General features: G+C 51.9%; 1 protein-coding gene across 15 annotated transcripts in view; it reads left to right on the forward strand.

Moving 5' to 3' along the window:
• The window catches only part of MSI2 (musashi RNA binding protein 2), a 2,560,560-nt gene that overhangs the window by 1,150,067 nt on the left and 1,395,464 nt on the right, over positions 1–15,029 (forward strand). For all 15 annotated transcript variants that reach the window (XM_069614640.1, XM_069614629.1, XM_069614635.1 and 12 more), the window contains exon 7: positions 4,934–4,982. In XM_069614640.1, coding sequence (XP_069470741.1) covers positions 4,934–4,982 — 49 coding nt within the window. The remainder of the gene's footprint in view (positions 1–4,933; positions 4,983–15,029) is intronic.

A 15,029-nucleotide genomic window follows, 5' to 3' on the forward strand; every position in this document is an offset into this window, starting at 1 on the left:
CCTCCTGTTTATCAGCGAGTTCTTTTATGGCCCGCTTTACTTTAGTAAGTTCTCTGGACGTGGAGGATGCCCAGTCTTCTACAGTGGATACGCGACCTTCCACTTCGTCGAGTCTCTTCCTATGTTTGTCGAGTCAGACATGCATGTGGTCCACCTTGCACATTGGCATGTTCACCTTCCAGTCTAGTGATTGTATACTATTTTGCAATTGGTTGAACATTTCTTTGATGTCGCGTAATGCCCCTGAGGTGTCTTCGGAGGATGATTGACCATTCATGACTGGGGATTCTTCGTGTATCCCGTGATTTCTGGATTGTGAGGGAGTTTCAAACTGTACCTTGGACTGTTGCTTCCCTCCTTTGCCCGCGTTTACCATGATGCTATGTGCCCAGCTGGCTCTTGCAGTTCCCCTTCTGGGTTCCACAGGGTGTAGTTGCCTATCGAATGCTGTAATCTGTGTCCTTTCCCATCTCAGGCACTTCCCCCTCCTTGATCCTTGTGTCAGTCACAATGCTGCTGCTTGCCTCCAAGATGCCTGTTTTACTGCCAGCGTCCGCTGTCTCTGGTGGCTATCTCCAATGGGTTTGCCCTTGCCTCTTCTAATCTCGATTCCTGTTTACTGGTGTTGTGTGCGGGAGTGCCTAGCCAGTACACATTACTTGCTGTGTTAAGGGAGAGACTCTGCTTCAGGGCGCCGGTTAAGTGGGAGGCTAGATCCGCCGCCAAATTTGTGTTAGTGGCTCTCTGTGGGCTGTTGCACAGGTCAATACGCTAGACGCCCTAGGGTGGAGGCGAGGACTATGGGTTCCAGACTCTATGCAGTTCTGGTTCCTCTCTCCCAGTGCTTCTCCTCCCTCTGGTCTGCGCGGCGACCGAGGGAGAGTCATGCGCCGGCCTCCCCAGGTTGGTTAGTGCTTGGGGCCGTGCATTGGGTTCCCCAGTGTGGCAGTGGAAAGTATGTCCAGCAGTCTTCCTGTATGTACTCTGCACCCCAGAGGTTTGCATCCGATGTCGCTCCCCTGCCGGCTCGCTGCTCCGGCAGTAGTAAACGGGGGGGGGGGGGGTTCCTTCCCCCACTCCGCCCTTAAGTCCGGCCGGGGCCTTGCATATACCTTCTTACGGCAGTGATCTCCTGGTGCCAATGCGTCCAGAGTGTGCCACACAGGAGGCGCTCTGCTCTGGAATGCTTCTCCACTGTTGCTGTGGAGCCACTGGCTGGGGGCACCCCCGATCACAGATCTGGCCATATGCCCGTGGTGGGGGGGGCATCAGGTCCTCCACACTCTGCACTGGGGGCTCTGCGTGTTCCGGGGATGAACCAGCGACCCCGCCCCATGCTGTAGTACAGCTGGGGTGTGTCACTCAGCGATTGCACCGTTCTTGGGTTCCTCTGTATGGGCTCCATGAAGCTTCAGGCGGGGGGGGGGGGATATCTGTGGTCTCTGGGCTGCTCTGTTTGCCGGGTCTTCCGCCTGTCACGGGGTCGGGAGTTCTGCTCCCTTCCACCCCCATGCCATGGATTTCACTTAACTCAAAGGTGAAATTGCCGAGCAAATGATATGGGCTTTGGGTAGTGTAGAGCTTCCTGTGAGGGAGTGCAGTGTCCCTCCTACGACAGCGCCGCAGTCTGCGTTTCACTGCGGGCACTTCGGCTGTCCCTCAGTCTCCGGGCCCACAGCGAATTATCAGCTGGTGAGTCTCTCCTCCCCCAGCCTCTTGCCCTCGTCTCCATGCGGTGCTAGGGGGGTCCAGGGAGATGCAGCACGTTCTCTCAACTCACACTATCAGGCAGTACCAGAGTGGGACATTTTCTGTACGACTGTGTTGTGAATCGCTCCGCTGATAATGGTGGTTCAAAGCAGCGTGGGGACTCAGGATTCTGTCCAGATCGATTTAGGGTGTGTAGGAGCTCACAGGCTCGCGGCCATCTTGGCTGGGCTGTCTAGCGCCGCTTGTCGTCCTCTGATTTCAAGTAAATTATGCTTATCTACACAACACGGTTATGCCCACATAAAAAAAACAAGACTAATGTGTTTAAACGCAGCATTTCTAAGATGAGAGATCTAGATGCATGTCTAGAACACATACGTTAGTCCTGTCTTAATCCACTTTTGACACCCTTCTGTACAGTGTGACTAGTAAGAATTGTTGGCCAGCTGCTGCATAGGCTAGTTATGCCCTTCGCAAAGTACACTGGGTTCTAATTTTCTTTTGGCCAGTTCTGGGGAAGGAACAGGATTGATGCAGGCATCTGAGTAGAATGTGGTGCTACAGCTGCAGTTCACCAGGAAGCCAATGCTGTGCAGTCCTGAGCTAGTTTCTGGCCTTGATCATTGCGAGGAGTATGAGTTGGATGAGTGAATATGAAGATATTTACCTTCGAGATAAACGTATCTATGGCGTCAGAAAAAAAAGTTTACATTATTGACGCCCACTTGCCACAGCCCACTGGGATGGTTGCCCATGGGTATAGCATGGTGTTCAGCAGACTGGTCTCGGGTGGGGATCGGAACAGTGCGATGGGAGTAAGAAAGCAACCAGCGCCTTTTCACGGTCTTAATGTCCGTGACGAGCAAGGTGCCCAGGGAGGGGGTCGTTAGCTTCGCTATCTGGAGACGCCCACGTTTCTAAGGTTTCACATGTTTAGAAGAAAAGCTCTACTTGTGCTTCCAGAGGGTGACGCTGCTGCCAGCTACCTTGACTGCAGCTCTCCTTTCTCTGCCGGGCACAGAGGCATACACAGGCTGCCTCTGTTTGCTTCACAGAGAACCGTGAGAAAGGAGCTGGTATGTACGAGGCCGCCCCCCACTCCCATTCTATTCATCCTTTGTATATTTGGATTCATCCAGTTTCAGTTCTTGCTGTCCTGCCAGATTTCCAAAGCATTGATGGGGCATTTTTTTTGCAGTTGTTGAAAAAAATGAAGAATAATCTTTCCCCTGAATGCCTACGATCCATATTGATTTTCTTTCTTTCTCTCCTCACCAGCTATGAGATCTGATTTTATAAAGTGTTCATAGATTTTTCCCACTATTGCACTTTATCTATTCAGAAGGCATTGAGGCGCCCATTGTACGACTTGACTATAGAGGGAAAGATCTATTCTTCTTCATACAATAGCTGCCCTGGAGGAAAGAAAGGTGGAGTAAACCTCGAAATGCTAGTCCGAGATAAAATGTTTAGTCCGGAGGAAATGGAAAAGGGTGGCCAATTAGACATTTTTCGGATATACAGTTCATATTTGTGTTTTCGTTTTAAGCCAAACTTTCAAAATACCCGTTCGGCTCTTCGCTGGTTAGGTCTGCTTCTTTACACTGCACGCAAATTGAGCGTATGCGAAAACTGTTTTCGTTTATATAAAGGACGGATGCGAGGTGGGTGATACTTAAAAGGTTCACTGGATACTTGAATATGGTTCAATGGATATAAGCCACAAGCCTATACTGCTGGAGAGTGAGCTCTTCAAACCTCCACTGCACTAGGAAATAATTGTGTGCATGGCAAGCAAACATGCTATTTTGAATGCGTTTCATCACCCAGCCCAAGGTTCTGTTCTGTTTCCTCAAAACGGCACCTCCTCCTCTCCCTGGAGTAATACACAACTTGTTAAACGGCTCGTCTGCTTGGGGCCTCGGGGGCAGTAATACGCAGATTCATCTCTGGCCCTAAGGTTTTCGGCTCACTGCTGCTAGTCTGTGTACAGTAACTCAGTGGGGAGCCCAGGAGCCTTTGCCTCCTGCGAGTCAGAACATGTGATCTGCTGCAGGCGTTGCATGTGTTTGCATCAGAGCCCGGGTTTCTCATACCTGCCCCCTCCTCTCAAAAGACCCAGACAACTGATCGTGTACATAAATATATAGCATGAATATTCATTTTATTTTGTCAAGCATCCACAGCAGAATGTTTCCTTCCTTTTCTGATTGAATTGCGTCCTCCATAAAACTAGCTTACCAGCGTTTGCTGGTCGAGGTTAAAGTGCACAATGGCCTCCTTTTTGTCACGTAAACCTTTGTGGAACCCTTAGCAAGAATGTTTTTGTAATAGCCCACTTCGAGATGATGCGGACAGACCTAACTGGCCGGAATCTATTACTCTTGACCGTGCCCTCTTTTAATGAGCTCACCTTTTCGTTGTGCATCTTCTCCTGCATTCCATTTCTGTGTGGTTGTTGCTACAAGGGAACACCTGCTCTATGTTGTTGAAACTTAGCTTTTCCAGGTTCGTTATGAGTTTGGCCATGTGTCGGGTTCCCTCAACTTTACTCTTAATTTTCTTGGATGAATGTCATTGCTTTCTGGTACAGCTGAAGAGTTCATAGTCAGCTACTTTTCACCATTCGGAGTTTTGACCTGTATGGCCCCTTTCATCACTTCACACTTAATAAACTCGCAAGGAACTATCAAAACATTGGTTTCCAAAAAGTTTCATGCAATGAAGACTGGAGACATGCAGCAGTTTGTATACCTCCTACTAAGGCATGGGAATCCTTTGACTTCCACCTGCAATTCTTATGCCCCCAGTTTCATTAGGCTTATAAGCCTTCTTAGAACCCGGCTCCTTTACCACACCTACCACCGCCTAGTCCCTGGTAGGACATGGTGATGATCTCACGTAGTGCCAGTGGTTTGTGGTTTCACTGATTAGCATCATAATTTCAATACATAAGTCATCCCTTAGAAACTTTCCATTGGATGTAGGAAAGAGCCACGGGCAACCAGCTACGGCCAAAAACTCAAGTAATCTGTTGTGATATGTCGTTTTTCTAATGATGGATTCTTCTAAATACAAAGTATATATGAATGAATTCGCTACAACTTGATTTTGATAATTTCATCAGGTCGCAAACAGTTGAGCTTATGAATTGCTAGTGACAATGAGTAAATTAATCTCTCCTACCTAGTTTTAACCCCTACCTCACCTTAATTTGTTTTAGGTCGAGGATGCCATGCTAATGTTTGACAAAACTACCAACAGGCACAGAGGTAAGTGTTTTTTTTTTTATTGCCATTTATGCCAGTTTGAACGTAGCACCATGCTCCAAGTCTGGACCTCTGAATGCAGTACTATACATTTAAGCAACTAAAAGTGTTCATGAATAAGTGTGTGCGTGGGTGGGTGGCGGAAAGGGGTCTTGAGTCTTGCGTTTCATTGGCACACCCCTTAGAGATCATTAAGGACTCTACGTAACTTTGGGCAGGGAGAAATCTGTGTGGGTGGAGGGTTAGGGGTTAGTTTATTATTTTCTAGTTTCTGAAGTGCCTAACTTCATGAAAATATCAGATGGTAGGGCTATTGCAGTTACGGTTATAGATGTTAGTTACGTGCATTCTGATCGATCTTCGGCTCACACTCAATTTTAAACTGTAAGCAACAGCTCTGTATTAGTCCTACGTCCTGTCCCCTTTCCTCCATACTGTATGGGCGTCCCAGTACAGGGACAGGACTGATACCATTTTGCCTTGCAAAAAATGGTTCCCCTTTAAATTTAGAGTGTGCTGGGGTGCGGCCACGGTTATAACCACGTCCCACTGGCCCTTCCTACAGGCACCTCACCTCAGCCCTCTTTTCCGCTTGGACGGGTATTGGACCTGCCCTGTGTTAGTGGGTGGATTATTTGCTGTGCAACCCATTTATTTCCCTGCGTTTTTCCTTCTTTCTGGCCTCCGGCTCCCTCCCCAGCATATGTCGGCTCCAAGTGGGTTATCAAGGTGCGCATCCTGCCACAGATTTTTTCCAGCTTCAGACCCCCATTCGCTTTTCTTAGTGTCTGGGAGTTGAACACTGGTGGGATTCTTGTGCAGGGTGTGACCCTTTAACACAGAGATCACTCTTTCAAGGTTTAAGGAAATCTTCAAACGGTCACTGCCCGAACACCACAAGACCTTCACTCAACAGAAATTGAAGAAACCGTTAAGTCATATTTTCTCTTCTCCACTTCAGCGCAGAGGCTCCTTACCAGAAAGTTCTTCTGCTGAGGGGTCCTTGAGATTCTCGCACTGGGGGTACACCTGAGGCACCTAGGGCAAGTGGTGCAGTAGTTTGACTAGACCACCAGGCCTAGGGGCATCACAGCTCTACTACCAGGCTTATGCCTGAGGGGGGGGGGGGGACTGTATGTGAAAAGACTACCAGGCCAATTCCTGAGGGTGCCGTCAGGTGAAGAGTCACACTATTTAGTTGGTTCTTCCCCCCGAGTGGGCGTTGCAGCCAGGCAGATGTCCATCATTGACTACACTGTAGGCTATGGGGATTCGGGTATGAGAGGTGAACTCCATCAAAATCCATCACATGGTGTACCTCATATTCATTACCCTCATACCATATCTGAGCCATACCAGATGAGCTTCAGAGAGGCCTGTTGCCACTTATACACACCAATGGCTGCAACGTCGGACAATCCTCGCAAGCAGCATGTGAAGAATGGTTCTTTGACTGTTTTATGTTGCTCATGAAATCGCAAAAAATGAGAGGCATTCTCAAGAATTTGATCAAAGGTGGTACCACAGGTTCAGCCGCCATGGCTTCAACCAGACCCACAGTTATTGGCTCAAAGGCCTCCGTTGCCACCACTTCCTCTTCCTCCCCCTCCCCTAGTGCAGGTGAATGCTCCACAAGCAGTTCCTACTGTGCCCACCTAGCCAATTGACACTGTTCAGAACGTGGCTCCCGGGTCTGGTACTCCCGAAGTAAAGCCTACCCACTGATACACTGATGACAATTAAGATGATACGTCCTACTCCGCAAAAGCATTTCATGGCTTTATGCCCGTCTCGCTGAAATCTTTTGAGTATCTACATTGTACCAGGAGCAACAGGAAGCTGGGGGTTTTGTCAGAGATTTAATCTTGGACAAACTAACCGCTCTGGAATACCATTGAAAAGTTTTGTCACTACCGAAAATGTTTTGGCTTAAACCCCACTCTGCTTCATCTACAAACATATGGATGTCGGGTGTAGGCCAATGGAAGGTGAAACAGTGCTGTGGGCCTCTCAACCCCAAAGCAAAAACAAAGAGGTGATGGCTGGAAGGTTTAGAATGAATCTTAACCACTGGCAATGCTCTGGGCAACCCTCTAGACCACCGTTCTTTGCCTGCCAAGCCATTACAGAAGGGGAAAGACCATATGCAAATCAGGCCTGGCCCCACCCCAAAAGGGGCAGTCCAGCCCGAACTGCTAGGCCACATCCCTTCTGCACGAGACCACAAGCATCCCCAAACATGTTTCACCCTTGTTGGGGCTCACCAGTGAGGAGTAGCTTGGGTCTCTAGGCCCAGCAGGCACGGGACCCACGTCTGGGCATACCCGTCCCACTCGGGGTGACAAAGCAAAAACAAAGAGGTGATGGCTGGAAGGTTTAGAATGAATCTTAACCACTGGCAATGCTCTGGGCAACCCTCCAGACCACCGTTCTTCGCCTGCCAAGCCATTACAGAAGGGGAAAGACCATATGCAAATCAGGCTTGGCCCCACCCCCAACCCCAACTGCATTCTTTTGTGGTAGCCGCTGCTTCTCTTTATTCAAAGCCTTCTGCAGGGGCCGCTTCCTCAACATCTGCAAAGGCTTGCTTATCCAGAGGAGAAGTTTCTGGAATCATTTGGTTAAAAACTATTCCTAAATTCAGGGTTACCCCTCAGGCAAGTGTCTGCAAAGGTGGCAGAATTAAAATGACTAACCAAAAGGGGAGGCGAAATTCCCCAAGTTAAAAACTCCTCCTAGAAGCCATCAAACATTTACTCAAACTAAATGCTTGCCCAAAACGCTTTACCTTTTTGGTGGACTCAAGCATTTAGAAAAAAAAGTCACGCAATGAGAAGCATTGGGTAGGAGTGACAATTTTCTTCTAGCTTGCTGAATTATTCAGAAGCCCAACAGTCCGTGAGGGCAAAACAATATCGCCAACGTTAATGGGTATACTCATTAAAAACTCCTGAGTGTGGACGCATTACTTGCTGCAACAAACCAAAAATGACGGGCAGAAATTGGTGGTTTTTTACCTGAACTGCCAGTAGACAGGCAAGAAGCGGAGGTTATTGCTCAGGACATATTGGAAGCTTCTGCACCACATATTGATGCAGCCAGCAGAGCCATATGGACATGAGGGGGGTATGCATGGATGCACGCCGCTAAATTTACAGCAGAGGTGCAGGCAGAATCTTCAACCTCCCTTTTGAGGGAACAGATCGATTTCTTCTTTGGTTTAATTGCTCGATAGAGGAGGAATTAACAAACACCCCAACAGATGTCATTCGTGTTCTTGTCTAAATGTGTGCCAAAGCAGTTTTCGGGTGCACAACCAAGACCTGAGCAAAGCACTAGTTCGTTCAAAGGATTAAGAGGTTTTCCGGACAGGAAATCCAGGCAACCAGACCATTTGCCCAGTACACAATGTAGAAAGCGGCAGCATACGGCAACCAAAGGGTTTTTCTTTCTCCCTCCTCGCAGTCCTTGGGTCCTAAAAAAAACAATGAGACCATCGCCCTGGTCATGATACCCTGGCTGGGGGCAGATTAGCCTGGCACTTGTCAGTATGCTGTTACCTCTTTCAGGACCCATAGCTGAGATCAATCGTTTCCACAGGTTTTTGACTCCCACTTCTCCAGCATGGGGTCTGGCATGGATTCACATGCTCATGAATATTCCCCGTCAGGCTGGGAATCCTCAGTAAAGAAAAAATCAGTATCAGTTTCGTTTCTGATCTGTCTTTCTTAGTAGTAACCAATCACTGATCTCTGGGTCATACTGCCCCCAGCCAATGACTGCCCTCTCCCTAAGCCCCGCCTTTGGCAGCCATCCTCAGATTTTTACCGCATGCTCAAGTGTTGGGAGTCCTCGTGCTTTAGCTCTCGAGTTTTTGCTGCGTTTTCGCGCTTTTTCAGGAGATTTTCTCATTTTTTTGGTTTAATCGAGCCTCAAACTCCACCGTTTCTACTTCCGATAACGGGGACCCGTTTCGGAAATCTTCTACGCCCCTCAAGGGTGAAGTTTTCGTCGAGTTCACGCTTCTTGGAGGATTCCGGAAGATCTGCGGCCTACCTCAACGGACATGGCCCAGGACAAGGGAAGCTCGACGCCCGGATCCAAGCTGTTCAGGTGCTGCCCTGGATGCGGATTACAAAACGTTTTCAAAGAGGACGAGCATTTGCGATGTCTCTACTGCCTTCATGAGGACAAGATGCACGTGGATAAGGACTGAGCGTTCTGCAAGAACCTTTTGGAACGGACCAAACAAGATCGTTGTTCCCGCCTCGCCGCTTGGCTGGAGAAGGGAACAGCAGGTGAGAAGGCGAAGAAAAAGTCTAAGCGGGCTTCTAAGTCCTGTGAGGGCGCCCCGGTGACGGGGGCCCATCAGAAGGCCAAGCACCCCGAGTCCGCGGGCCCCGGGAGCGCCGAAAGGTCGGGCTCTTCGGCTCCAGGCAGGGCGTGACTTCCCCGGCACGTTCAACCATGAGCCAGCGCTCTGGTTCGGGGAAGAGGAAGTCCGAGAACCCGGGTAAGCTGCTGGAGCGGCCCCGGTCGATCTCGAAGGGGGAGCGAGGCGCTGACCCTCCCCCCAAGGCGAAGGCCCAGGATGCACCTAAGGTGGTGAGGGCTTTGATCCAGCCGGCAAAGGCCTCTTTCGAAGTGGTCGCTGTGACCCTGGCGAAGCCGGCTGAGACTACGCCAGTGGAAACGGCCTCTGGGCCCAGAGTATCATTGCCACCGCGGAGGGAATCCTCTTTCCAGCCCATCGTTAAGACCCCCGTGAAGTCCCCGGTGGAAAAAGAGGGGGGGCCGGTGGCCATTACAGACTCGGAATCAGTCTCTGAGGAGGAACTGATGGAAACCGAGAAGGGCCTCAACGAGAGGTTCATAGGCCTCAACGAGAGGTTCGAGAAGGTTCGATCCCAGGGGACGGTCCCCGCTGACGTGATCGAAGATAGCGACCAAGAGGGCCCAGTGGAGCGGCCATCCCATCCGTCGCAGCCATTACCCGAGCCCTAGGATAGCTCGGCGGCCATTTTGTTGGCGATCCAATCCTTATGTACCGAGATAAGGACGGGATTACCATGGACCCCGACGGAGGATCCAGAACCAGGCCCGTCGGGGAAACCCTCCGAACAAGCAGAGGAGAGTCCACCCCTCTCCTCCCTTCGTGCCCGCGAGGCCTGTGGACCCTCATCCCCCTCGCCGGACCCTAGAGAGGATACGGCGACGTATACAACGACGGGGACGGACGACGACGGCGGCGATGACACAGCGGACATCCCGTCATCACCCCTCCCCCCTCGGGCTTCTGCATCTGACGAAATTGGCTCCTTTCACGCCATGATAACCAGGGCATCCGAGCTCTTCCAGCTCTGCCCTGAAGAACAAAAAAAGGAAGGGTTTCTTTACAAACGACGAGAGGCCAAGAGGAAGACGGTCCACGCGGTGCCTTTGCTCGACATCTGGGACGAGGGGCTTGCTGTCTTCAAGAACCCTTCCACGACACCCGCCAAGAGGGACAGGTTCAAGAAGAAGTACTGAGTCCCCGATGCCGCCCCCTTGTGCCTCAGGGCCCAGCCCACGCCAGACTCTGTCGTCTCGGCAGCGGCTAAGAAGAAAGCAGCGGGTGCGGCGGCTTCAACTTCCACTTCCCCGCTGGACAGCGAGGGCAAAAAGTTGGACTCCATGGGACGACGAGTCATCTCGTCGGTGGCAACGACGATTAAGGTGGCCAAGGCCTTGGCGATTGTGGCCCGCTACGACAGGGAGCTCTGGTTCAAGATACCTCCCCTGCTAGACTTCCTATCTGACGACAAGAGGTCGGAGGCCCTACAAATTCTGCAGGAAGGCGAGGTGGCGTCGGATCATGCCATAACGGTGGTAACGGACATTGCAGATACCGGATTTCGCTAACTAGGCAACAGAGTTTGCCTCCGACGACGAGGATGGCTCAAGGCGACAGACTTTCGCCAGGACATCCAGACCAGAGTGTTGGATATGCCGTTCGACGGCAACAACCTTTTTGGTAAGGCGGTGGATGACTCTCTCCAGGCCATCAAGACCGACTCGGAGACGGCCCGGGCCCTAGGTGTACTTCAACGACGGCCCTTTCGGAGCTCTGGAGGCAGACAGGGTGCCTCCAAAGGATCCAGCGGTGGCTCCTCCACATACCGCCAGGCGGCCCGCTCCTCTTCCCAGGAGGCCTACAGAGGTTGCGGCAAGGAAGGGGATCCCGCCGTCGTCGCCAAGGCGGGAAGGCCGCCTCCAAGCAAGACTGACCGTGTCGTCGGGCCCCCACCGAAGCACCCCGGTGGGAGGCCGGCTGACAAAGTTCGTCAGCGTGTGGGAGTCATCTGCACCGACCGTTGGGTGCTGAACACCCTGGCCAATGGGCACTCGCTGGAATTCTAAAATAAGTGCCCTCGCATTCCTCCCATGGCCAGGAAGGAGAATCGCGTCCCTCAACTGCTGTTGGAGGTAAGGGCGATGCTCAAGAAGGGTGCCATCGAGCTCGTCCCCAGGAGGCTCCGGAGTGTACTCAAGGTACTTCCTCGTCAGAAAGAAGACAGGTGGTTGGCGCCCCATCCTGGACCTGCGTCCGTTAAACAAATACATCAAGGCACAGACATTCAGGATGGTCACCCTCCAGCACGTGCTGGGACAGCTGGAGGAGGGCGACTTCCTATCGTTGTTGGACCTGGAGGATGCTTACTTCCACATCCCCATTCTAAAAGGGCACAGGAAGTTTCTCAGGTTCGTGGTTCAGGGACTCCACTACCAATTCAGAGCCCTACCGTTCGGATTAAAGTCGGCATCCAGGGTATTCACCAAGTGCCTGGCACCAGTGGCGGCGCGGCTGCACCTGCAGGGGATCCACGTCTACCCCTACCTGGACGACTGGCTAATCCGGGCAAGGACAAGGGAACTCTCTGTCGAACACACAGCGAGGACCATCCGGCTCCTCACGGAACTGGGGTTCGCCATCAACTACCCCAAATCCCACCTGGTTCCGTCGCAAGTAGCAATGTTTCTGGGAGCGAAGCTCGATACAGTGGGGCAATTGGCCTCCCTGTCAGAGGAGAGGACCAAGACCATCCTGGGGAAGGTACGGCGCCTGCTAGCCATGGACGTGGCCAGGGTGAGGTCCATCAAGTCCCTCCTCGGGATGATGTCCTCATGCATCTATCCTGTACCCCTTTGCAGACTTCAGATGCGTCCGCTACAGGAGTTCCTCGACGCCCACTGGTTTTAGGCGACGGGCTGCTTCGAGGACAGGATCCCTCTCGACGAGGAGTTCCGTCGGGCGATCCTATGGTGGGGTACCCGTGCTCACCTCACTACAGGCACGGACTTTCAAACTCTGGCGTTTCAGGAGACGGTGACGACGGACACCTCCCTGTTGGGATGGGGGGCCCACACCGGAGATCTCCACGCAAGAGGCCTCTTGCTCCCGGAGGAGAGGTCTCTCCACATCAACATTCTGGAGCTCCGAGCAGTGTTCTGGGCGCTCAAGTCGTTCCTTCCGTCTCTCAAGGACAAAGTGGTGAGGATCTTCACCGACAACACCACCACAATGTTCTACATACGGAAGCAGGGGGGCACCAGATCCCCAGCCCTATCCAAGGAGGCCCAGGATTTGTGGCACTGGGCCGTCGCCCAGGGGATGTTTCTGGTTCCCTTCCACTTGGCAGGAATAAAAAACACCATCGCCGACTCACTCAGCAGGGAGCTGCGCTCGTGCCACGAGTGGGAACTACGGCAGGACCAGGTGGATCCGGCTCTGCTGGCGATGGGGCAAACCCCGGATCGACCTTTTTGTGACGGCGACGAACTCCAAGTGCCAGAGGTTCGCCAGCAGGTTCCCGCAGCCGAGGAGCATGGGCAATGCTTTCTCGTTCCCCTGAGATGGCCTGTTTCTATACGCGTTCCCTCCGTTGCCGTTGCTGCTCCGCCTCATCAACCAGCTCAAGAAGTCCAGGTGCAGAATGATCCTCGACGCAGGCAGATCTGGTTCCCGGACCTTCTGGACTTGTCAACGTCCCCACCAGTCAAGCTACCGGCGGACGCAGATCTTCTCTCCAGAGAAAGGGGCGCCATACTCCATCACGACCCACAGTCGCTAAACTTGCAGGCCTGGCTCCTGCAGCACTAGAGTTTGGAGGGTACGATATCCCGGCTGACTGCAGAGAGGTTCTTGCAAAAGCCAGGGCATCCTCAACTCTCAAGTGTTACGGTCATAAGTGGAAGAGGTTCTCTGTCTGGTGTCGTGCACAGAAGATTAACCCTCTGCGGATTACGGCCCCTCAAGTACTGCCGTACCTACTGTCGCTGGCCAAAGCTGGACTGGCTCACGCCTCCATCAAAATACATCTGGCTGGCATCTCCCGATATACCAGGACTACGGGACTGGCGTCCTTGTGGTCTCATCGCTTGGTGAAGGAATTTATGAAGGGACTATTCCGATCGTTGCCCCGGCGTGGGAGCTTAATGTGGTGCTGACCAGGCTCATGGGGGCCCCATTTGAGCCTATGCATTTGGCGCCTTTGAAGTTCCTGTCATGGAAGACAGCTTTCCTCGTGGCCATCACCTCCGCACGACGAGTGGGAGAGATCCAGGCCCTATCTTGCAAGCCTCCATACTTGACTTTTCATGACACGAGGGTGGTGCTGAGGACGCAACCCTCCTTCATGCCCAAGGTGCCATCGAACTTCCACCTCAACGAGCCCTTGGTGTTACCGGTTTTCTTCCCGTCGCCTTTCAACGCCGGCTGAGAGGACTTTGCATTCGCTGGATGTAGCTAGAGCGCTGAAGTTCTACGTGAACCGCACGAACGGTTTTCGGAAGACGTCACAACTGTTTGAACTTTGGGCTCTCTCGAAGACTTCCATTTCCAGATGGCTCTCCAGCTGCATCATGCACTGTCACCGGTTGGCAAACCGACTGCTGCCCGGCCGTCCGAGAGCCCATTCGACCAGAGCGATCGCTGCTACTACAGCGTTCCTGTCTGGTGTGCCCCTGCAGGACATCTGCAGGGCTGCTACGTGGAGGTCTACGCACACCTTCACAAGATTCTACTGCATCGATCGGGACTCCAGGGAGGAGTCCAGGGTTGGCCAAGCAGTGCTGCGCAACCTGTTCGCCTAAGATGAGCCTGGTGAGGAGGTAAGAATTGCTTAATGTTGAGTTTTGGATGTAATGCTTAATGTTGAGCCTTTGCCACCTCCCGTGGTTGTGCATGTGTATACTGCTATGTATTCTTTTATTCATGAGCATGTAACTGTTGTTCTCCAGCATGGGGCTGGCATGGATTCACATGCGAACCCTCCCACCTACCCCTCTATGGCTCTTCACTTGGTCATACTGCCACTTTGCGTGCTACCAAATCTTGAGGATGGCTGCCAGAGGCGGGGCTTAGGGAGAGGCAGTCATTGGCTGGGGGCCGTATGACCCAGAAATCAGTGATTGGTTACTATTAAGAAAGACAGATCAGAAATGAAACTGATACTGATTTTTTCTTTACCGAGGATTCCCAGCCTGACGACGGGGAATATTCATGAGCATGTGAATCCATGCCAGATCCATGCTGGAGAACAACAGTTACAGGTAAGTAACTTGTTCCTTCCATCCCCCCCTCTCGTCACCCCTCCTGCAGATAGGTTTTCCAGCTCTCATCAGAGAAATAATCAAGCTGGTTCCAGGACAGGCAGTGCAAAACATCCCACAAAAGGAAGGTCTCGACTACTACTCAAGAATTTTCATTGTTCACCAAAAGAGCCAGGGAGGCCTGGGAGTAGTCCTGGGTCTATCTTACTTCAACTGTTCTGCTTCCATAGAAAGGTTAAAGGTGGTGACGTCAGCTCATATATTCGAGGCTCTCTGCGAAGGAGAGTGGATGTGCTCCCTGGACATGTCCCCATTTGGCATCCACACAGGCAAATGAATGCCATTGCTGTTTGTCTCGGACGGAGGTTCACCACATATATCCCTACTTGGAGAACAAGCTAATTCAAGCTAGTTTGCCACAAAATACAATGTCCTCCAGCCACAGGCTGAAGCAAATAC

Source organism: Ambystoma mexicanum, chromosome 9, assembly GCF_040938575.1.
Source record: "Ambystoma mexicanum isolate Mex_15411 chromosome 9, UKY_AmexF1_1, whole genome shotgun sequence".
Lineage (NCBI taxonomy): Eukaryota > Metazoa > Chordata > Amphibia > Caudata > Ambystomatidae > Ambystoma > Ambystoma mexicanum.